General features: G+C 48.8%; 1 protein-coding gene across 1 annotated transcript; it reads right to left on the bottom strand.

Annotated features, from left to right (window-relative positions):
• Positions 1-23,338: 23,338 nt before the first annotated feature.
• Positions 23,339-23,629, bottom strand: LOC121270761 (histone H4-like). The gene has a single exon (XM_041176172.1). The coding sequence runs from the start codon at positions 23,627-23,629 to the stop codon at positions 23,339-23,341; it is 291 nt and encodes a 96-aa protein (XP_041032106.1).
• Between the last annotated feature and the right edge of the window lie 1,640 nt (positions 23,630-25,269).

The following is a 25,269-nucleotide window of genomic DNA, read 5'->3' as shown; positions in this document are numbered from 1 at the left end:
TGAGGGAGGGTGTTAGTTTTGGCAGAGCTCCATACCCCATAAGAGAGCTGGTTAGTGTTAGAACAGCTCAATACCCCGTGAGGGATGGCATTAGGAGGTGTGTTGGTGCTAGCACAGCTCAATACCCCATTAGGTGATGTGTTAGTGCTAGCACAGCTCAATACCCCATGAGGGAGGCGGTTAGTGTTAGAACAGCTCCATACCCCGTCAGTGAGCGGGTTAATGCTAGCACAGCTCAATACCACATGAGGGAGAAGGTTAATGCTAGCACAGCTCAATACCCCGTGAGGGAAAGCGTGAGTGCTAGCACAACTCAATTCCCTGTCTGGGAGGGGGTTAGTATTTGTACAGCTCAATACCCCTTTAGGAGGTGTGTTAGTGCAAGCGCAGCTCAATACCCCATAAGGGAGAGGGTTAGTGCTAGCACAGCTCAATACCCTGTGAGGGAGGGGGTTAGTGCTAGCACAGCTCAATATCCCGTGAGGGAGGGGGTTAGTACTAGCACAGCTCAATACATCATTAGGAGGTATGTTAGTGCTAGCACAGCTCAATAACCTAAGAGAGAACGGGTTAGTGCTAGCACAGCTCAATACCCCATGAGGGAGGCGGTTAGTGTTAGAACAGCTCCATACCCCGTCAGTGAGCGGGTTAATGCTAGCACAGCTCAATACCCCATTAAGGAGCGGGTTAGTGCTAGCACAGCTCAATACCACATTAGGAGGTGTGTTAGTGCTACCACTTCTCAATACTCCATTAGGAGGTGTGTTAGTGCTACCACTTCTCAATACCCCATTAGGAGGTGTGTTAGTGCTAGCACATCTCAATACTCCATGAGGGCGTGTGTTAGTGCTAGCACAGCTGAATACCCCGTGAGGGAGCGGGTTAGTGCTATCACAGCTCAATACCCCATGAGGGAGTGTGTTAGTACTAGCATAGCTCAATACCCCATGAGGGAGTGTTTTAGTGATAGCACACCTCAATAACCTGTGAGGGAGTGTGTTAGTGCTAGCACAGCTCAATACCCCATTAGGGAGCGGGTTAGTGTTAGCACAGCTCAATACCCCATTAGGAGGTATGTTAGTGCTAGCACAGCTCAGTACCCCGTCAGGAAGCGGGTTAGTGCTAGCACAGCTCAAAACCCCTCAGGGAGCGGGTTAGTGCTAGCACAGATCAATACACAATGAGGGAGTGTGTTAGTGCTAGCACAGCTCAATACACCATTAGGGAGCGGGTTACTGCTGGCACAGCTCAATACCCCATTAGGAGGTGTGTAAGTGCAGGTACAGCTCAATAACCTTTGAGGGAGTGGGTTAGTGCTACCACAGCTCAATACCCCATTAGGAGGTGTGTTAGTGCCAGCACAGCTCAATACCCCATGAGGGAGGGGGTTAGTGCCAGCACAGCTCAATACCCCGTGAGGGAGGGGTTTAGGGCTATCACAGCTCAAAACCCCATTAGATGTTGTGTTATTGCTAGCACAGCTCAATACCCTGTGAGGGAGGGGGTTAGTGCTAGCACAGCTCAATGCCCAGTGAGGGAGGGGGTTAGTGCTAGCACAGCACAATACCCCATTAGGAGGTTTGTTAGTGCTAGCACAGCTCAATACCCTGTGAGGGAGCGGGTTAGTGCTAGCACAGCTCAATACCCCGTGAGGAGTGGATTAGTGCGAGCCTAGCTCAATACCCCATTAGGGAGCGGGTTACTGCTGGCACAGCTCAATACCCCATTAGGGAGCGTGTTAGTGCTAGCACAGCTCAATACCCCATTAGGAGGTGTGTTAGTGCCAGCACAGCTCAATACCCCATTAGGAGGTGTGTTAGTGCTAGCATAGCTCATTACCCCGTGAGGAAGCGGGTTAGTGCTAGCACAGCTCAATACCCCATGAGGGGGCAGGTTAGTGCTAGCACAGTTCAATACCGCATGAGGGGGCGGGTTAATGCTAGCACAGCTCAATACACCGTCAGGGAGTTAGTTAGTGCTAGGATGCTCAATACCCCATTAGGAGGTGTGTTAGTACTAGCACAGCTCAGTACCCCATTAGGTGGTGTGTTAGTGCTAGCACAGCTCAATACCCCGTGAGGGAGGGGGTTAGTGCTAGCACAGCTCAATACCCCATGAGGGAGGGGGTTAGTGCTAGCACAGGTCCATACCTCGTGAGGGAGGGGGTTAGTGCTAGCACAGCTCAATAACCCATTAGGAGGTGTCTTAGTGCTAGCTCAGCTCAATACCCCATTAGGAGGTTTGTTAGTGCTAGCACAGCTCAATACCCCATGACGGAGCGGGTTAGTGCTAGCACAGCACAATACCCCGTGAGGGAGCGGGTTAGTGCTAGCACAGCTGAATACCCCATTAGGAGGTGTGTTAGTGCTAGCACAGCTCAATACCCCGTGAGGGAGCGGGTTAGTGCTAGCACAGCTCGATACCCCATTAGGAGGTGTGTTAGTGCTAGCATAGCTCAATACCCCGTGAGGAAGCGGGTTAGTGCTAGCACAGCTCAATACCCCATGAGGGGGCAGGTTAGTGCTAGCACAGTTCAATACCGCATGAGGGGGCGGGTTAATGCTAGCACAGCTCAATACATCGTCAGGGAGTTAGTTAGTGCTAGGAAGCTCAATACCCCATTAGGAGGTGTGTTAGTGCTAGCACAGCTCAATACCCCATTAGGAGGTGTGTTAGTGCTAGCACAGCTCAATACCCCATGAGGGAGAGGGTTAGTGCTAGCACAGCTCCATACCCTGTGAGGGAGGGGGTTAGTGCTAGCACAGCTCAATATCCCGTGAGGGAGGGGGTTAGTACTAGCACAGCTCAATACATCATTAGGAGGTATGTTAGTGCTAGCACAGCTCAATAACCTAAGAGAGAACGGGTTAGTGCTAGCACAGCTCCATACCCCGTCAGTGAGCGGGTTAATGCTAGCACAGCTCAATACCACATGAGGGAGAAGGTTAATGCTAGCACAGCTCAATACCCCGTGAGGGAAAGCGTGAGTGCTAGCACAGCTCAATTCCCTGTCTGGGAGGGGGTTAGTGTTTGTACAGCTCAATACCCCATTAGGAGGTGTGTTAGTGCTAGCACAGCTCAATACCCCATGAGGGAGAGGGTTAGTGCTAGCACAGCTCAATACCCTGTGAGGGAGGGGGTTAGTGCTAGCACAGCTCAATATCCCGTGAGGGAGGGGGTTAGTACTAGCACAGCTCAATACATCATTAGGAGGTATTTTAGTGCTAGCACAGCTCAATAACCTAAGAGAGAACGGGTTAGTGCTAGCACAGCTCAATACCCCATGAGGGAGGCGGTTAGTGTTAGAACAGCTCCATACCCCGTCAGTGAGCGGGTTAATGCTAGCACAGCTCAATACTACATGAGGGAGAAGGTTAATGCTAGCACAGCTCAATACCCCGTGAGGGAAAGCGTGAGTGCTAGCACAACTCAATTCCCTGTCTGGGAGGGGGTTAGTGTTTGTACAGCTCAATACCCCTTTAGGAGGTGTGTTAGTGCAAGCACAGCTCAATACCACATTAGGAGGTGTGTTAGTGCTACCACTTCTCAATACCCCATTAGGAGGTGTGTTAGTGCTAGCACATCTCAATACTCCATGAGGGCGTGTGTTAGTGCTAGCACAGCTGAATACCCCGTGAGGGATTGTGTTAGTACTAGCACAGCTCAATACCCCATGAGGGAGTGTTTTAGTGATAGCACACCTCAATAACCTGTGAGGGAGTGTGTTAGTGCTAGCACAGCTCAATACCCCATTAGGGAGCGGGTTAGTGTTAGCACAGCTCAATACGCCATTAGGAGGTATGTTAGTGCTAGCACAGCTCAATACCCCATTAGGAGGTATGTTAGTGCTAGCACAGCTCAGTACCCCGTCAGGAAGCGGGTTAGTGCTAGCACAGCTCAAAACCCCTCAGGGAGCGGGTTAGTGCTAGCACAGATCAATACACAATGAGGGAGTGTGTTAGTGCTAGCACAGCTCAATACACCATTAGGGAGCGGGTTACTGCTGGCACAGCTCAATACCCCATTAGGAGGTGTGTAAGTGCAGGTACAGCTCAATAACCTTTGAGGGAGTGGGTTAGTGCTACCACAGCTCAATACCCCATTAGGAGGTGTGTTAGTGCCAGCACAGCTCAATACCCCATGAGGGAGGGGGTTAGTGCCAGCACAGCTCAATACCCCGTGAGGGAGGGGTTTAGGGCTATCACAGCTCAAAACCCCATTAGATGTTGTGTTATTGCTAGCACAGCTCAATACCCTGTGAGGGAGGGGGTTAGTGCTAGCACAGCTCAATGCCCAGTGAGGGAGGGGGTTAGTGCTAGCACAGCACAATACCCCATTAGGAGGTTTGTTAGTGCTAGCACAGCTCAATACCCTGTGAGGGAGCGGGTTAGTGCTAGCACAGCTCAATACCCCGTGAGGAGTGGATTAGTGCGAGCCTAGCTCAATACCCCATTAGGGAGCGGGTTACTGCTGGCACAGCTCAATACCCCATTAGGGAGCGTGTTAGTGCTAGCACAGCTCAATACCCCATTAGGAGGTGTGTTAGTGCCAGCACAGCTCAATACCCCATTAGGAGGTGTGTTAGTGCTAGCATAGCTCATTACCCCGTGAGGAAGCGGGTTAGTGCTAGCACAGCTCAATACCCCATGAGGGGGCAGGTTAGTGCTAGCACAGTTCAATACCGCATGAGGGGGCGGGTTAATGCTAGCACAGCTCAATACACCGTCAGGGAGTTAGTTAGTGCTAGGATGCTCAATACCCCATTAGGAGGTGTGTTAGTACTAGCACAGCTCAGTACCCCATTAGGTGGTGTGTTAGTGCTAGCACAGCTCAATACCCCGTGAGGGAGGGGGTTAGTGCTAGCACAGCTCAATACCCCATGAGGGAGGGGGTTAGTGCTAGCACAGGTCCATACCTCGTGAGGGAGGGGGTTAGTGCTAGCACAGCTCAATAACCCATTAGGAGGTGTCTTAGTGCTAGCACAGCTCAATACTCCATGACGGAGCGGGTTAGTGCTAGCACAGCACAATACCCCGTGAGGGAGCGGGTTAGTGCTAGCACAGCTCAATACCCCATTAGGAGGTGTGTTAGTGCTAGCATAGCTCAATACCCCGTGAGGAAGCGGGTTAGTGCTAGCACAGCTCAATACCCCATGAGGGGGCAGGTTAGTGCTAGCACAGTTCAATACCGCATGAGGGGGCGGGTTAATGCTAGCACAGCTCAATACACCGTCAGGGAGTTAGTTAGTGCTAGGATGCTCAATACCCCATTAGGAGGTGTGTTAGTGCTAGCACAGCTCAATACCCCATTAGGAGGTGTGTTAGTGCTAGCACAGCTCAATACCCCATGAGGGAGGGGGTTAGTGCTAGCACAGCTCAATAACCCATTAGGAGGTGTGTTAGTGCTAGCATAGCTCAATACCCCATTAGGAGGTGTGTTAGTGCTAGCACAGCTCAATACCCAATTAGGGAGCGGGTTAGTGCTAGCACAGCTCAATACACCGTGAGGGAGCGGGTTAGTGCTAGCACAGCTGAATACCCCATTAGGAGATGTGTTAGTGCTAGCACAGCTCAATACCCCATTAGGAGGTGTGTTAGTGCTAGCACAGCTCAATACACCATTAGGAGGTGTGTTAGTGATAGCACAGCTCAATACCCCATTAGGAGGTGTGTTAGTGCTAGCACAGCTCAATACCCCATGAGGGAGGGGTTTAGTGCCAGCACAGCTCAATACCCCATGAGGGAGGGGCTTAGTGCTAGCACAGCTCAATACCCCATTAGGAGGTGTGTTAGTGCTAACACAGCTCAATACCCCATTAGGGAGCTGGTTAGTGCTAGCACAGCTCAATACCCCATTAGGAGGTGTGTTAATGCTAGCACAGCTCAATACCCCATTAGGAGGTGTGTTAGTGCTAGCACAGCTCAATACCCCATCAGGGAGCGAGTTACTGCTAGCACAGCCCAATACCCCGTGAGGGAGGGGGTTAGTGCTAGCACAGATCAATAACCCATCAGGGAGCGAGTTACTGCTAACACAGCTCAATACCCCGTGAGGGAGGGGGTTAGTGCTAGCACAGCTCAATACCCTTGAGGGAGGGGGATAGTGCTGGCACAGCTCAATACACAGTGAGGGAGCGGGTTAGTGCTAGCACAGCTGAATACCCCATTAGGAGGTGTGTTAGTGCTTGCACAGCTCAATGCCCTATTAGAATGTGTGTTAGTGCTAGCACAGCTCAATACACCATTAGGAGGTGTGTTAGTGATAGCACAGCTCAATACCCCATTAGGTGGTGTGTTAGTGCTAGCACAGCTCAATACCCCATTAGGAGGTGTGTTAGTGCTAGCACAGCTCAATAACGCATTAGGAGGTGTGTAATTGCTAGCACAGATCAATACCCCATGAGGGAGGGTGTTAGTGCTAGCACAGCTCAATACCCCGTCAGGGAGTGTGTTAGTGCTAGCACAGGTCAATACCACATGAGGGAGCGGGTTAGTGTTAGCACAGTTCATTACCCCGTGAGGGAGCGGGTTAGTGTTAGCACAGCTCTATACCCTATTAGAATGTGTGTTAGTGCTAGCACAGCTCAAGAACCTGTGAGCGAGGGGGTTATTGCTAGCACATCTCAATACCCCATTAGGAGGTGTGTTGGTGCTAGCACAGCTCAATACCCCATTAGGTGATGTGTTAGTGCTAGCACAGCTCAATACCTCGTGAGGGAGCGGTTTAGTGCTAGCACAGCTCAATACCCCATGAGGGAGAGGGTTAGTGCTAGTACAGCTCAACAACCCATCAGGAGATGAGTTAGTGCTAGCACAGCTCAATACACCATGAGTGAAGGGGTTAGTGCTAGCACAGCTCAATACCCCATTAGGAGGTGTGATGGTGCTAGCACATCTCAATACCCCATGAGTGAGGGGGTTACTGCAAGCACAGCTCAATACCCCTTGAGGGAGGGGGTTTGTGCGTGCACAGCTGAATACACCATTAGAAGGTGTGTTAGTGCTCGCACAGCTCAATACCCCATTAGAAGGTGTGTTAGTGCTAACACAGCTCAATACCCCGTGAGGGAGCAGGTTAGTGCTAGCACAGCTCAATAACCCATTAGGAGGTGTGTTAGTGCTCGCACAGCTCAATGCCGCATTGGAAGTGTGTTATTGCTAGCATAGCTCAATACCCCATGAGGGAGGGGTTAGTGCTAGCACAGCTCAATACCCCATGAGCGAGGGGCTTAGTGCTAGCAAAGCTCAATACCCCATGAGGGAGGAGGGTAGTGCTTGCACAGCTCCATACCTCATGAGGGAGGGGGTTAGTGCTAGCACCGCTCAATAACACATTAGGAGGTGTGTTAGTGCTTGCACAGCTCAATACCCCATGACGGAGAGGGTTAGTGCTAGCACAGGTCAATATCCCGTGAGGGAGGGGGTTAGTGTTGGCACAGCTCCATACCCCATAAGGGAGCAGTTTAGTGTTAGAACAGCTCAATACCCCGTGAGGGATGGTTTTAGTTCTAGTACAGCTCGATACCCCATGAGGGAGTGGGTTAGTGCTCGCACAGCTCAATACCCCGTGAGGAAGCCGGTTGGTTCTAGCACAGCTCAATACCCGATATAGAGGTGTGTTAGTGCTAGCACAGCTCAATACCCCATTAGGAGGTGTGTTACTGCTGGCACAGCTCAATACCCCGTGAGGGAGGGTATTAGTGCTAGCACAGCTCAATACTCCATAAGGAGGTGTGTTAGTGCTAGCACAGCTCAATACCCCATGAGGGAGGGGGTTAGTGCTAGCACAGCTCAATACCCCATAAGGAGGTGTGTTAGTGCTAGCACAGCTCAATACCCCATGAGGGAGGCGGTTAGTGCTAGCACAGCTCAATACCCCATTAGGACGTGTGTTAGTGCTAGCACAGGTCAATACCCCATGAGGGAGGAGGTGAGTGCTAGCACAGCTCAATACCCCATTAGGGATTGTGTTAGTGGTAGCACAGGTCAATACCCCGTGAGGGAGGGGGTTAGTGCTAGCACAGCTCAATACCCCATTAGGAGGAGTGTTAGTGCTCGCACAGCTCAATACCCCATTAGGAGGTGTGTTAGTGCTAGCACAGCTCAATACCCCATTAGGAGGTGTGTTAGTGCTAGCACAGCTCAATACCGCATGAGGGAGCAGGTTAGTGTTATCACAGCTCAATACACCTTTAGGGGATGTGTTAGTGCTAGCACAGGTCACTACCCCATGAGGGAGCGGGTTAGTGTATGCACAGTTCATTATCTAGTGAGGGAGCGGGTTAGTGTTAGCACAGCTCAATACCCCGTGAGGGAGTGAGTTAGTGCTAGCACAGCTCAATACCACTTTGGGAGATGTGTTAGTGCTAGCACAGCTCAATACCCCATTAGGAGGTGTGCTAGTGCTAGCACAGCTCAATACCCCATCAGGGAGAGTGTTAGTGCTAGCACAGCCCAATACCCCGTGAGGGAGGGGGTTAGTGCTAGCACAGATCAATACCGCATGAGGGAGCAGGTTATTGTTAACACAGCTCAATACCAATTTAGGGGATGTGTTAGTGCTAGCACAGGTCACTACCCCATGAGAGAGCGGGTTAGTGTCAGCACAGCTCAATACCCCATTGGGAGATGTGTTAGTGCTAGCACAGGTCAAGACCCCATTAGGAGGTGTGTTAGTGCTAGCACAGCTCAATACCCCGTGAGGGAGGGGGTAAGTGTTGGCACAGATCAATACCCTTTTAGACTGTGTGTTAGTGCTAGCACAGCTCAAGAACCTGTGAGGGAGGGGGTTATTGCTAGCACAGCTCAATACTCCCTTAGGAGGTGTGTTGGTGCTAGCACAGCTCAATACCCCATTAGGGAGTGGGTTAGTGCTAGCACAGCTCAATACCCCATTAGGGAGTGGGTTAGTGCTAGTCGGCTCAATACCCCTTGAGGGAGCGAGTTTGTGATTGCACACCTGAATACACCATAGGAGGTGTGTTAGTGCTAACACAGCTCAATACCCCAATAGGATGTGTGTTGGTGCTAGCACAGCTCAATATCCCATTAGGAGGTGTGTTAGTGCTAGCACAGCTCAATACCTCGTGAGGGAGTGTGTTAGTGCTAGCACAGCTCAATACCCTATTAGGAGGTGTCTTAGTGCCAGCACAACTCAATACCCCATGATGGAGCAGCTTAGTGTTATCACAGCTCAATACACCTTTAGGGGATGTGTTAGTGCTAGCACAGGTCACTACCGCATGAGGGAGCGGGTTAGTGTTATCACAGTTCATTACCCCGTGAGGGAGCGAGTTAGTGCTAGCACAGCTCAATACCCCGTGAGGGAGGGGGTTAGTGCTAGCACAGATCAATACCGCATGAGGGAGCAGGTTAGTGTCAGCACAGCTCAATACCCATTTATGGGATGTGTTAGTGCTAGCACAGCTCAATACCCCATGACGGAGCGGGTTAGTGTCAGCACAGTTCATTACCCCGTGAGGGAGCGGGTTAGTGCTATCACAGCTCAATACCCCATCGTATGATGTGTTAGTGCTAGCACAGCTCAATAACCCATGAGGGAGGGGGTTAGTGCTAGCACAGCTCAATACCCCATTAGGACGTGTGTTAGTGCTAGCACAGCTCAATACCCCGTGAGGGAGGGGTTTAGTGCTAGCACAGCTCAATACCCCATTAGAAGGTGTGTTAGTGCTAGCACAGCTCAATACCCCGTGAGGGAGCGGGTTAGTGCTAGCACAGCTCAATACCCCATTAGGAGGTGTGTTAGTGCTAGCACAGCTCAATGCCGCATTGGAAGTGTGTTATTGCTAGCACAGCTCAATACCCCATGAAGCAGGGGTTACTGCTAGCACAGCTCAATACCCCATGAGCGAGGAGCTTAGTGTTAGCACAGCTCAATAGCCCGTGAGGGTGGGGGTTAGTGTTAGCACAGCTCCATACCTCGTGAGGGAGCGGATTAGTGGTAGCACAGCTCAATACCCCATTAGGAGGTGTGTTAATGCTAGCAGAGCTCAATACCCCATGAGGGAGGGGGTTATTGCTAGCACAGCTCAATACCCCATTAGGAGGTGTGTTAGTGCTAGCACAGCTCAATACCCCATTTGGTGATGTGTTAGTGCTAGCACAGCTCAATACCCCATTTGGTGATGTGTTAGTGCTAGCAGAGCTCAATACCTCGTGAGGGAGCGGTTTAGTGCTAGCACAGCTCAGTACCCCATGAGGGAGGAGGTTAGTGCTAGCACAGCTCAATACCCCATCAGGAGATGTGTTAGTGCTAGCACAGCTCAATACACCATTAGGAGGTTTGTTAGTGCAACACAGCTCAATACCCCGTGAGGGAGGGGGTTAGTGTTGGCACAGCTCCATACCCCATAAGGGAGCGGTTTAGTGTTAGAACAGCTCAATACCCCGTGAGGGATAGTTTTAGTTCTAGTACAGCTCGATACCCCAAGAGGGAGTGGGTTAGTGCTCGCACAGCTCAATACCCCGTGAGGGATCCGGTTGGTTCTAGCACAGCTCAATACCCCAATTAGAGGTGTGTTAGTGCTAGCACAGCTCAATACTCCATTCGGAGGTGTATTAGTGCTAGCACAGCTCAATACCCCATGAGTGAGGCGGTTAGTGCTAGCACAGCTCAATAGCCCATTAGGACGTGTGTTAGTGCTAGCACAGCTCAATACCCCGTGAGGGAGGGGGTTAGTGCTAGCACAGCTCAATACCCCATTAGGAGTTGTGTTAGTGGTAGCACAGCTCAATACCCCGTGAGGGAGGTGACTAGTGCTAGCACAGCTCAATACCCCATTAGGAGGTGTGTTAGTGCTCGCACAGCTCAATACCCCATTAGGAGGTGTGTTGGTGCTAACACAGCTCAATACCCCATTAGGAGGTGTGTTAGTGCTAGCACAGCTCAATACCGCATGATGGAGCAGGTTAGTGTTATCACAGCTCAATACCCATTTAGGGGATGTGTTAGTGCTAGCACAGGTCACTACCCCATGGGGGAGCGGGTTAGTGTTTGCACAGTTCATTACCTAGTGAGGGAGCGGGTTAGTGTTAGCACAGCTCAATACCCCGTGAGGGAGTGAGTTAGTGCTAGCACAGCTCAATACCCCGTGAGGGATCCGGTTGGTTCTAGTACAGCTCAATACCCCAATTAGAGGTGTGTTAGTGCTAGCACAGCTCAATACCCCATTAGGAGGTGTGTTACTGCTGGCACAGCTCAATACCCCGTGAGGGAGTGTGTTAGTGCTAGCACAGCTCAATACTCCATTCGGAGGTGTATTAGTGCTAGCACAGCTCAATACCCCATGAGTGAGGCGGTTAGTGCTAGCACAGCTCAATACCCCATGAGGAGGCGGTTAGTGCTAGCACAGCTCAATAGCCCATTAGGACGTGTGTTAGTGCTAGCACAGGTCAATTCCCCATGAGGGAGGGGGTTAGTGCTAGCACAGCTCAATACCCCGTGAGGGAGGTGACTAGTGCTAGCACAGCTCAATACCCCATTAGGAGGTGTGTTAGTGCTCGCACAGCTCAAGACCCCATTAGGAGGTGTCTTAGTGCTCGCACAGCTGAATACCCCATGAGGGAGTGTGCTAGTGCTAGCGCAGCTCAATACACGGTGAGGGAGGGGGTTAGTGTTAGCACAGCTCAATACACTTGAGGGAGCGGGTTAGTGTTGGCACAGCTCAATACACCGTGAGGGAGCGGGTTAGTGCTAGCACAGCTCAATACCCTATTAGAATGCGTGTTAGTGCTAGCACAGCTCACTACACCATTAGGAGGTGTGTTAATGCTAGCACAGCTCAATACCCCATGAGGGAGGGGGTCAGTGCTAGTACAACTCAATACCCCATTAGGAAGTGCGTTAGTGTTAGCACAGCTCAATACCCCGTGTGGGAGGGGGTTAGTGCTAGCACAGCTCAATAACCCATTTGGTGATGTGTTAGTGCTAGCAGAGCTCAATACCTCGTGAGGGAGCGGTTTAGTGCTAGCACAGCTCAGTACCCCATGAGGGAGCGGTTTAGTGCTAGCACAGCTCAGTACCCCATGAGGGAGGGGGTTAGTGCTAGTACAACTCAATAACCCATCAGGAGATGTGTTAGTGCTAGCACAGCTCAATACACCATTAGGAGGTGTGTTAGTGCTAGCACAGCTCAATACTCTATTAGGAGGTTTGTTAGTGCAACACAGCTCAATACCCCGTGAGGGAGGGGGTTAGTGTTGGCACAGCTCCATACCCCATAAGGGAGCGGTTTAGTGTTAGAACAGCTCAATACCCCGTGAGGGATGGTTTTAGTTCTAGTACAGCTCGATACCCCAAGAGGGAGTGGGTTAGTGCTCGCACAGCTCAATACCACGTGAGGGAGCCGGTTGGTTCTAGCACAGCTCAATACCTCAATTAGAGGTGTGTTAGTGCTAGCACAGCTCAATACCCCATTAGGAGGTGTGTTACTGCTGGCACAGCTCAATACCCCGTGAGGGAGTGTGTTAGTGCTAGCACAGCTCAATACTCCATTCGGAGGTGTATTAGTGCTAGCACAGCTCAATACCCTGTGAGGGAGGGGGTTAGTGCTAGCACAGCTCAATACCCCATTAGGAGGTGTGTTAGTGCCAGCACAGCTCAATACCCCATTAGGAGTTGTGTTAGTGCTAGCACAGCTCAATACCCCATTCGGAATTGGATTAGTGCTAACACAGCTCAATACTTCATTAGGATGTGTGTTGGTGCTAGCACAGCTCAATATCCCATTAGGAGGTGTGTTAGTGCTAGCACAGCTCAATACCCCATTAGGAGGTGTGTTAGTGCTAGCATAGCTCAATACCCCGTGAGGGAATGTGTTAGTGTTATCACAGCTCAATACCCCATTAGGAGGTGTGTTAGTGCTAGCACAGCTCAATACCCCATGAGGGAGTGTGTTAGTGCCAGCACAGCCCAATACTCCATGAGGGAGCGGGTTAGTGCTAGCACAGCTTAATACCCCATGAGGGACTGCGTTAGTGCTAGCACAGCTCAATACCCCATGATGGAGCAGCTTAGTGTTAACACAGCTCAATACACCTTTAGGGGATGTGTTAGTGCTAGCACAGGTCACTACCCCATGAGGGAGCGGGTTAGTGTTAGCACAGTTCATTACCTAGTGAGGGAGCGGGTTAGTGTTAGCACAGCTCAATACCCCGTGAGGGAGCGAGTTAGTGCTAGCACAGCTCAATACCCCGTGAGGGAGGGGGTTAGTGCTAGCACAGATCAATACCGCATGAGGGAGCAGGTTAGTGTCAGCACAGCTCAATACCCATTTATGGGATGTGTTAGTGCTAGCACAGCTCAATACCCCATGACGGAGCGGGTTAGTGTCAGCACAGTTCATTACCCCGTGAGGGAGCGGGTTAGTGCTATCACAGCTCAATACCCCATCGTATGATGTGTTAGTGCTAGCACAGCTCAATACCCCATGAGGGAGGGTGTTAGTGTTAGCACAGCTCAATACCCGTGAGGGAGGGGGTTAGTGCTAGCACAGCTCAATACCCCATGAGGGAGGGGGTTAGTGCTAGCACAGCTCAATAACACATTAGGAGGTGTGTTAGTGCTAGCACAGCTCAATACCCCGTGAGGGAGGCGGTTAGTGCTAGCAGAGGTCAATATCCCGTGAGGGTGGGGTTTAGTGTTAGCACAGCTCAATAACCCATGAGGGTGGGGGTTAGTGCTAGCACAACTCAATACCCCAAGAGGGAGGTGGTTAGTGCTAGCACAGCTCAATACCCCAAGAGGGAGGTGGTTAGTGCTAGCACAGCTCAATACCCCATTAGGAGGTGTGTTAGTGCTAGCACAGCTCAATACCCTGTCAGGGAGCGGGTTAATGTGAGCACAGCTCAATACCCCGTGAGGGAGCGGGTTAGTGCTAGCACAGCTCAATACCCCATCAGGAGGTGTGTTAGTGCTAGCACAGCTCAATACCCTGTCAGGGAGCGGGTTAATGCGAGCACAGCTCAATACCCCGTGAGGGAGGGGGTTAGTGCTAGCACAGATCAATACCCGATGAGGGAGCAGGTTAGTGTCAGCACAGCTCAATGCCCCTTTAGGGGATGTGTTAGTGCTAGCACAGGTCACTACCGCATGAGGGAGCGGGTTAGTGTTAGCACAGTTCATTACCCCGTGAGGGAGCGGGTTAGTGCTAGCACAGCTCAATACCCCATTAGGAGGTGTGTTAGTGCTCGCACAGCTGAATATCCCGTGAGGGAGTGTGTTAGTTCTAGCACAGTTTAATACTCTATTAGGTGCTGTGTTAGTACTAGCACAGCTCAATACCCCATTAGGAGGTGTGTTACTGATAGCACAGCTCAATACCCCATGAGGCAGCAGGTTAGTGTTATCACAGTTCATTAACCCCTGAGGGAGCGGGTTGGTCCTAGCACAGCTCAATACCCCATTAGGGAGAGTGTTAGTACTAGCACAGCCCAATACCCCATGAGGGAGGGGATTAGTGCTAGCACATCGACATACCTCGTGAGGGAGCGGGTTAGTGCTAGCACAGCTCAATCACACATTAGGAGGTGTGTTAGTGCTAGCGAAGCTCAATAGCCCGTGAGAGTCGGTGTTAGTGCTTGCACACCTCAATAACCCATTAGGGAGTGTGTCACTGCTAGCACAGCTCAATAACCCATGAGGGAGGGGGTTAGTGCTAGCAGAGCTCAAGAACCTGTGAGGGAGGGGGTTATTGCTAGCACAGCTCAATACCCCATTAGGAGATGTGTTTGTGCTAGCACAGCTAAATACCTCGTGAGGGAGCGGTTTAGTGCTAGCACAGTTCAATACCCCATGAGGGAGGGGGTTAGTGCTAGTACACCTCAATAACCCATCAGGAGATGTGTTAGTGCCAGCACAGCTCAATACACCATGAGTGAAGGGGTTAGTGCTAGCACAGCTCAATACCCCATTAGGAGGTGTGTTAGTGCTAGCACAGCTCAATACCCCATGAGGGAGGGGGTTAGTACTAGCACAGCTCAATACCCCATGAGGGAGCAGGTTAGTGCTAGCACAGCTCAATACCCCATTAGGAGGTGTGTTAGTGCAGCACAGCTCAATACCCCATGAGGGAGGGGGTTAGTGTTGGCACAGCTCCATACCCCATAAGGGAGCGGTTTAGTGTTATAACAGCTCAATACCCCATGAGGGATGGTTTTAGTTCTAGCACAGCTCAATACTCCATTCGGAGGTGTATTAGTGCTAGCACAGCTCAATACCCCATGAGTGAGGCGGTTAGTGCTAGCACAGCTCAATAGCCCATTAGGACGTGTGTTAGTGCTAGCACTGGTCAATTCCCCATGAGGGAGGGGGTTAGTGCTAGCACATCTCAATACCCCATTAGGAGTTGTGTTAGTGGTAGCACAGCTCAATACCCCGTGAGGGAGGTGACTAGTGCTAGCACAGCTCAATACCCCATTAGGAGGTGTGTTAGTGCTAGCACAGCTCAATACCGCATGAGGGAGCAGGTTAGTGTTATCACAGCTCAATTCCCATTTAGGGGATGCGTTAGTGCTAGCACAGGTCACTACCCCATGAGGGAGCGGGTTAGTGTTTGCACAGTTCATTACCTCGCGGGTTAGTGTTAGCACAGCTCAATACCCAGTGAGGGAGCGAGTTAGTGCTAGCACAGCTCAATACCCCATTAGGAGGTGTGCTAGTGCTAGCACATCTCAGTACCCCATCAGGGAGAGTGTTAGTGCCAGCACAGCCCAATACCCCGTGAGGGAGGGGGTTAGTGCTAGCACAGATCAATACCGCATGAGGGAGCAGGTTAGTGTTAACACAGCTCAATACCAATTTAGGGGATGTGTTAGTGCTAGCACAGCTCAATACCCCATGAGGGAGCGGGTTATTGTCAGCACAGTTCATTACCCCGTGAGGGAGCGGGTTAGTGCTAGCACAGCTCAATACCCCATTGGGAGATGTGTTAGTGCTATCACAGCTCAATACCCCATTGGGAGATGTGTTAGTGCTAGCACAGCTCAATACGCCGTGAGGGAGGGGGTTAGTGTTGGCACAGCTCAATACCCTTTTAGACTGTGTGTTAGTGCTAGCACAGCTCAAGAACCTGTGAGGGAGGGGATTATTGCTAGCACAGCTCAATACTCCCTTAGGAGGTGTGTTGGTGCCAGCACAGCTCAATACCCCATTAGGTGATGTGTTAGTGCTAGCACAGCTCAATACCCCTTGAGGGAGCGGGTTTGTGATAGCACAGCTGAATACACCATAGGAGGTGTGTTAGTGCTAACACAGCTCAATACCCCATGAGGATGTGTGTTAGTGCTAGCACAGCTCAATACCCCATTAGGAGGTGTGTTAGTGCTAGCACAGCTCAATACCTCGTGAGGGAGTGTGTTCGTGCTAGCATAGCTCAATGCCGCGTGCGAAGTGTGTTATTGCTAGCACAGCTCAATAACCCATGAGGGAGGGGGTTAGTGCTAGCACAGCTCAATACCCCATTAGGACGTGTGTTAGTGCTAGCACAGGTAAGTTCCCCATGAGGGAGGGGGTTAGTGCTAGCACAGCTCAATACCCCATTAGGACGTGTGTTAGTGCTAGCACAGGTAAGTTCCCCATGAGGGAGGGGGTTAGTGCTAGCACAGCTCAATACCCCATTAGGAGTTGTGTTAGTGCTAGCACAGCTCAATACCCCATTAGTAATTGGATTAGTGCTAACACAGCTCCATAATTCATTAGGAGGTGTGTTAGTACTAGCACAGCTCAATACCCCGTGAGGGAGCGGGTTAGTGCTAGCACAGCTCAATACCCCATTAGGAGGTGTGTTAGTGCTAGCACAGCTCAATAGCCCATGAGGGAGCAGGTTAGTGTTATCACAGCTCAATACCCATTTAGGGGATGTGTTAGTGCTAGCACAGGTCACTACCCCATGGGGGAGTGGGTTAGTGTTATCACAGTTCATTACCCCGTGATGGAGTGGGTTAGTGTTAGCACAGCTCAATACCCCTTTGGGAGATGTGTTAGTGCTAGCACAGCTCAATACCCCATTAGGAGGTGTGTTAGTGCTTGCACAGCTCAATAACCCATCAGGGAGTGTGTTAGTGCTAGCACAGATCAATACCCCATGAGGGAGCAGGTTATTGTTAGCACAGCTCAATACCCAGTTAGGGGATGTGTTAGTGCTAGCACAGGTCACTACCCCATGAGGGAGCAGGTTAGTGTCAGCACAATTCATTACCCCGTGAGGGAGCTGGTTCGTGCTAGCACAGCTCAATACCCCATTGGGAGATGTGTTAATGCTAGCACAGCTCAAGACCCCATTAGGAGGTGTCTTAGTGCTCGCACAGCTGAATACCCCATGAGGGAGTGTGTTAGTGCTAGCGCAGCTCAATACACGGTGAGGGAGGGGGTTAGTGCTAGCACAGCTCAATACTCTATTAGGAAGTCTGTTAGTGCAACACAGCTCAATACCCCGTGAGGGAGGGGGTTAGTGTTGGCACAGCTCCATACCCCATAAGGGAGCGGTTTAGTGTTAGAACAGCTCAATACCCCGTGAGGGATGGTTTTAGTTCTAGTACAGCTCGATACCCCAAGAGGGAGTGGGTTAGTGCTAGCACAGCTCAATACCTCAATTAGAGGTGTGTTAGTGCTGGCACAGCTAAATACCCCGTGAGGGAGTGTGTTAGTGCTAGCACAGCTCAATACTCCATTCGGAGGTGTATTAGTGCTAGCACAGCTCAATACCCCATGAGGGAGGCGGTTAGTGCTAGCACAGCTCAATACCCCATTAGGAGGTGTGTTAGTGCCAGCACAGCTCAATTCCCCATTCGGAATTGGATTAGAGCTAGCACAGCTCAATACCCCATTAGGATGTGTGTTAGTGCTAGCACAGGTCAATACCCCATGAGGGAGGGGGTTAGTGCTAGCACAGCTCAATACCCCATTAGGAGGTGTGTTAGTGCTAGCACAACTCAATACCCCATGATGGAGCAGCTTAGTGTTATCACAGCTCAATACACCTTTAGGGGATGTGTTAGTGCTAGCACAGGTCACTACCCCATGAGGGAGCGGGTTAGTGTTAGCACAGTTCATTACCTAGTGAGGGAGCGGGTTAGTGTTAGCACAGCTCAATACCCCGTGAGGGAGTGAGTTAGTGCTAGCACAGCTCAATACCACTTTGGGAGATGTGTTAGTGCTAGCACAGCTCAATACCCCATTAGGAGGTGTGCTAGTGCTAGCACAGCTCAATACCCCATCAGGGAGAGTGTTAGTGCTAGCACAGCTCAATACCCCGTGAGGGAGGGGGTTAGTGCTAGCACAGATCAATACCGCATGAGGGAGCAGGTTAGTGTCAGCACAGCTCAATACCCATTTATGGGATGTGTTAGTGCTAGCACAGCTCAATACCCCATGACGGAGCGGGTTAGTGTCAGCACAGTTCATTACCCCGTGAGGGAGCGGGTTAGTGCTATCACAGCTCAATACCCCATTGTATGATGTGTTAGTGCTAGCACAGCTCAATACCCCATGAGGGAGGGTGTTAGTGTTAGCACAGCTCAATACCCGTGAGGGAGGGGGTTAGTGCTAGATAAGCTCAATACCCCATGAGGGAGGGGGTTAGTGCTAGCACAGCTCAATAACACATTAGGAGGTGTGTTAGTGCTAGCACAGTTCAATACCCCGTGAGGGAGGCGGTTAGTGCTAGCAGAGGTCAATATCCCGTGAGGGTGGGGGTTAGTGCTAGCACAGCTCAATACCCCAAGAGGGAGGTGGTTAGTGCTAGCACAGCTCAATACCCCAAGAGGGAGGTGGTTAGTGCTAGCACAGCTCAATACCCCAAGAGGGAGGTGGTTAGTGCTAGCACAGCTCAATACCCCATTAGGAGGTGTATTAGTGCTAGCACAGCTCAATACCCTGTCAGGGAGCGAGTTAATGCGAGCAAAGCTCAATACCCCGTGAGGGAGGGGGTTAGTGCTAGCACAGATCAATACCCGATGAGGGAGAGGGTTAGTGCTAGCACAGCTCAATAACACATTAGGAGGTGTGTTAGTGCTAGCACAGCTCAATACCCCATCAGGGAGCGGTTTAGTTTTAGCACAGCTCAATACCCCATGAGGGAGGGGGTCAGTGCTAGCACAGCTCAATAACCCATTAGGAGGTGTGTTAGTGCTAGCACAGCTCAAGAACCTGTGAGGGAGGGGGTTAGTGTTAGCACAGCTCAATACCCTTGAGGGAGCATGTTATTGCTAGCACAGCTGAATATCCCATTAGGAGGTGTGTTAGTGCTAGCACAGCTCAACACCCCATTAGGATGTGTGTTAGTGCTAGCACAGCTCAATACCCCATGAGGGAGTGTGTTAGTTCTAGCACAGCTCAATACCCCATGAGGGAGGGTGTTAGTACTAGCACAGCTCAATACCCCATTAGGAGGTGTGTTAGTGCTCGCACAGCTCAATACCCCATTAGGAGGTGTGTTAGTGCTAGCACAGCTCAATACCCCATGAGGGAGTGGGTTAGTACTAGCATAGCTCAATCCCCCGTGAGGGAGGGGGTTAGTGCTAGCACAGCTCAGTACCCCATTAGGAGTTGTGTTAGTGGTAGCAGAGATCAATACCCCGTGAGGGAGGGGGTTAGTGCTAGCACAGCTCAATACCCCATTAGGAGGTGTGTTAGTGCTAGCACAGCTCAATACCCCATTAGGAGGTGTGTTAGTGCTAGCACAGCTCAATACCCCATTAGGAGGTGTGTTAGTGCTAGAACAGCTCAATACCCCATTAGGAGGTGTGTTAGTGCTAGCACAGCTCACTACCCCATTAGGAGGTGTGTTAGTGCCAGCACAGCTCAATACTCCGTCAGGGAGCGGGTTAGTGCTAGCACAGCTCATACCCCATTAGGGAGCGGGTTAGTGCTAGCACAGCTCAATACCCCGTGAGGGAGGGGGTTAGTGCTAGCACAGCTCATACCCCATTAGGAGGTGTGTTAGTACTAGCACAGCTCAATACCCCGTGAGGGAGGGGGTTAGTGCTAGCACAGCTCGATACCCCATTATGGAATGTGTTAGTGTTAGCACAGCTCAATACCCCGTGAGGTAGTAGATTATTGCTAGCACAGTTCAATACCCATAGGGATTGGGTTAATGCAAACAGAGCTCCTGACAAAAAATAAGAACCAGTTCATCGGACAAGGAAAGATTAATTAATGCTAGCAATTCCGAAATGGTAAGGCAAAGAAAAGGGCAACAAGGGGTAAACCCACTCTTCCAGCCCCAAACATTTGTACTAATTATGCATTGGAAGAGTAAAGTTGTACTTGGCACAAAGGGCAGCTTTTACTAAGATACAGTTATATTGTCGCTTTACCATCACTACAAATTGAGTTCAGGGTCGGGTCAGCTGACCCAAAGCGGCTTTATAATTCCAGAGACAAGTCGGAACCTGACTCCAGAATACTAGCAGTGAGAGGGCCTGTGTGGAACTTTGGTAACCTCACTTACCCAGGATTCATTGTGGCCACAGGGCATATGAAACACTCTCTCAAAATGTGAATAAGTAAACAGCAGGAGAGGAGTTCAGTCAATGTCCAGTCTATGCTCGCCAAGCAAGGTGTCATCTGGCTGGAGTGGACATTAATATTGGAAAAAATCAATCATCAGGACATCAGAGAAGCAAGCAAACATCACTGCCAGGGTTTTTAAAAGGAGTCGAATTTCCTTGGGGTAGGGAGAGGAGCATTGCCAGAATGGGCATTGCCAGCTGTGCAATTTGGACAGAACTAGTTGCGCAGGACTGCTAAATGACAACATCTGAAGGTACAGGTTCCTTAGCACAGCTAATCAGCTGGTTATCAGTTCCCTTTATAGAGAGGGGCCTATCTACTGGCTCAGCCACAGGATTTCCAATCTGCCTCAAGCTGCAGATACGCACTCACTTTATCCAAGTGACCTGGCCCTGGGGAAGTTCCACAGAGCCCAGAGATGCTGCTAGGCAACTGGCCAGGGCAGAAGATGTTCCACTCCAACATTAAAGGAGATGGAGATTAGGGGTCACAAGTTGCTGGACCCACTTTGTGTGAATTTTTAAAGCATTATTCTCTGGTGGCAAAAGTTACCTGTGAATGGAGAGTCAATTATCCCGGAGTTTGCACTGTCAACTGTTAGCCCTGTCCAAATTTCTGATAAACTCTCCCAGCGGCCATGTCTCCCCACTGAAAAATTGTGAAAATGGAAAATTACTCCCAAAAAGTGACATCACCAATGTTCTGGAAGCTAAACTCCAGAACAACTCTAGTGTTGTCCTTGTCATGTTCAATTGTTCTGTGTTGATTATATGAATCTGTTTACTATTAATGCTCACTGTGCTTGATTGTGAACTCAGAGAAAAATAAACAAACTGTAGAAGTTGTTGGAAGCAAAGAGCTGTAAACATGGAGCAGGTATTTTAAAATCTTGTGAATATAGTTCCTTTGCATAGAAGCTGGTGTGTCATCTCTGCATAGCTTCGTGACATAAAATTGATTACAGTTTCATCAATGCATCCATCAATCTTGTACAAAAATGTTAAAAACTGAAGAAAAAATTATTTTGAACCTCAGGTCCACTGGTGTATCCATCATTTTAATAATAATCCAGGTGGCAGCTGGCTTTGTGCCAACATATTCAACGATTGCCAGCAAAGATCAAAGCATTGTGTCTCAATCAGTTCACCACTTCCAGCTGGAGCTGTAAAGAAATTTGAAGGGGACTTATTTTTTCACAGATTTGTGTTGGATGATGTTAACCATACTTCATTTCTTCTTATTTAACAGGTAGATCCTTATCCTGTTAAGTGCTGATTACCTACCATGTGGTGCTTAGTTGCTCTATTCAGCTCTGCCAAGTGTCTTCCTATCAGTAATATGGGATCAGCTGCATTCCTGGGATATTTTGTGTTTCACAATGAGGAATACAAGTGTGAAATTTCCTACCCAGATAGATCTAGTCCCAACCCCCCACATCCAATGAATGGTGAGAAACAGAGGTTCCAAGATTTCAAAATATTCATGATATATTTATAAAGCAAGGATTTGTTAACTCAAAGCATATCCATTTCTTGACTTTACTTCCTCTCAACCAGTAACTTCCCCCAATAGGTGAATTCATCACAGTCCCACTTCACGACTTCCTCATGACCAAGCAAGTAACAATTTTCAAAATGAAATTTGTTAACTTCAAACAACATGCAGCTGAAATTGCTCCCAAAATGATTTGAAAAGCTTTTAAAAAGTAGCAGTAGGCAGCTGCTCAAAGCCCATCTGCAAACATATTGGAGAATTGTGGAATGGCTGTTCTTCTTCCCTAAAAAAAACACAGATCAGGGGAGAGAGGATCAATTAACCAGTGGAATCTTAAAAGAGTGTTCAAAAATGCACCCAATCGCACTGTTAAAATGGAAATACTGTTGTGCAAGTTTAAATTAGAAAACAGGCAATAAATCACTTTGTCGAAAGTACATCTTCACACAAACATTATTGGACCTTTTCCTACTAAAACGCTGTTCAACTGGCCTCCCTTAAAAATTTAAAAATGTTTTGTTACTCAAGCATGTGAAGGGATCGGCAGGCAAAGCAGGCAAATGGGGTCAAGATACTTATCAGTCCTGATCTAACTAAATCGCTCAAGGGTGAATTGGCCAACTCCTATTCCTACGTTTCTGAGGAACCTTTTGTATCTTTGCAGCCAAGCAGCATTTGTGGAAAGGGTAAAATAGATTGGGTTAATGTTTCAGGTCAAAGAAAGATCTGATGAAAGGTCGTCGATCTGAAACGTTAACTCTGTTTCTCTCTGCACCGATGTTGCCTGGCTTGCTAAGTATTTTCAGTGTTTTTTTTTATATTTCAGACTTCCAACTTTTATATCTTATTATTCAATTCTTCTCCATCAAGTTTTAATCCCCAGTCCTCGAATGTCATAGAGTCATGGTGGTCTACATCACAGAAAAAGGCCCTTCAGCCCATCGAGTCTACGCCGGCCAAACAAGTACCTAACTATTCTAATTCCATTTTCTAGCACTAGGCCCATAGCGTTGAATGCCATGGGCATCGCAAGTGCACATCCAAAAATGTTATGAGGGTTTCTGCCTCTATCACCCTTTCAGGCAGTGAGTTCCAGATTCCCACCACCCTCTGGGTGAAAAAATTCTTCCTCACATCCCCTCTAAACCTCCTGTCCCTTACCTTAAATCTATGCCTCCTGGTTATTGATCCCCCCACCAAGGGGAAAAGTTCCTCCCTAGATACCCTATCTATGCCCCTCATAATTTTATACACCTTGGTGGTTCTTAAAAGAACCTTTGGTTTCTAAGTCACTATCTTTCTGAAACTATCTTCAACCACTGAAGCCATACAGGGTCCTCCCCTGGCGCTTTAGTGCATACAACACATCCATGGCCATCACCTTCCTGCGCTTGGCGTGCTCAGTGTAGGTGACCAAGTCCCTGATAACATTTTCCAGGAAGTCTTTCAGGACTCCGCAAACCTCTTTGTGTATGAGGCCGGAGATGTGCTTGAGGCTCCCATGGCAAGCCAGGCACTGAATGGCCGGCTTTGTGATACCTTGGATATTATTGAGAAGGACATTCCAATGCTGCTTGGCTCTGCCTTTCCCTCTACCCGACATGATCTACATTCAGTGACAAACAAGCCAATGTGATGTGACTGTGATGCTGAGACCAGGAAGTTGGAAGGTAGGGCAATTATGAACACACATTCGCCTTTGTTTCAGAACACAGCACAGGATTAGGATTAGAGTCGGTAAGTCTTAGGCACTTATTATCCTGTTGCATACTAGAGTATTCTATTGTTCTTGTTGTGTTCAATTATTCTGTGTTTGATTATGTGAGTCTGTTTACTGTTGATACTCTCTGTGCTTGATTAGTTAAGCCTGGGTGTGAACTCAGAGAAGAAGTAAACAAATTGTAGAAGTTGCTGGAAGCAGAAGCAAAGAGTTATAAGCATGGAACAGACACACATAGAAGCTGGTGTGTCATCTGTGTATAGCTCCAAGATATAAAATATACAACAGTTCTCACCAATGCACCCATCAATCTCATGCAAAAATGTTAAACACTGAAAATCTCATTTTGTACCTTGGTGTATCCACCATTCTAATAACAATCCAGGTGGCAGGTGGTTTTGGGACAATTCATTCATCAATTGCCTGGCAAAGACAGCTACACATTGTGCTATTGCAGTGACTGAGTTTAGTTACATAATATGCATTTTAGATTGAGTAATGCTTGAAGTACCATTGACTCATCATTAGACATGATTTTAACTCTGTGTAAGTGAATGGGTTTAGAAATTATCATATTCAATATCCTTAAATGACTAATCAAGGATGAAATCCCTCCTAAAATAAACTTGCTTGCTTCAAAAACGAAAAGTAAATGCATTTATAAAACAGATCACTTGGGATTCAGTTTTTCCATTACTGACAATAGTCTTCGGGTGAGTGACAGCTGAAAGTAATCAATTAGTTCACTTTTATCTAGGACATAATAAACAGGCCACAATGAGGTGAAAATATATTTTGGGTCTTGAAATAAGTTTTAGCTGAAAGGCATAATTAAAAAACGTATTCATGGCTTTTTTCAGACTCAATAAACATTTGTCCCTTAGCTTCTACATAGAACACAAAATGGCTTTAACCTTTTAGGCTTCAGTGCTTGTTTTCAGTCACATTTATAATGAGAGAGGAAATGCTTTCTCGTTGCAGATCAAGAACTGTCCTGGCTATTAATACATTAAAGTAAGCAGCAACAAATTCTTACTTTTAAGGTCTGGAATGCATAAGCTAAACACAAATATGGGAGGAAACTTATCCCATCTTAACACATCCATCCAGAAAAAGTTTTTTGGCTCTATTACATTAACCAGAAGAGCATTCCAAATGTCAATGGATCTTTGCAAGAAGCGGTCCTTCCTGATATTTACCAGAAATTGACCCTTTACCAGTTTTAGCCAATGCTTCTATATTCCACTGTAGTGCAGTACGACAACATACATAGGGTTGCCAACCCTCCAGGAGAGGCGTGGAATCTTCAGGGATTGAAAATTAATTTCCAGGACACTTCTATGTGCAACCCTGGAGAAAAATCATAGGGACACAAAAAAGATTGTTTTTTTTCTTCATTTTCTATCAACATTTCTCTTTACCAGAAATAAAAATATTGAAAATGGGGGGAAAAGGTTGCTTGCATGACAGTCAAGCATCATCCAATTGGGTAATGAATCTTTTTGCTTTCTAATTGGCATAGG

Source organism: Carcharodon carcharias, chromosome 28 (assembly GCF_017639515.1).
Source record: "Carcharodon carcharias isolate sCarCar2 chromosome 28, sCarCar2.pri, whole genome shotgun sequence".
Taxonomy (NCBI): Eukaryota; Metazoa; Chordata; class Chondrichthyes; order Lamniformes; family Lamnidae; genus Carcharodon; species Carcharodon carcharias.
This window is presented reverse-complemented; position numbering and strand designations above follow the sequence as displayed.

What these genes read in the sequence shown, in the direction of transcription:
- LOC121270761 (XM_041176172.1), bottom strand. Translation starts at nt 23,629, where the DNA reads ATGTCGGGTAGAGGGAAAGGCAGAGCCAAGCAGCATTGGAATGTCCTT.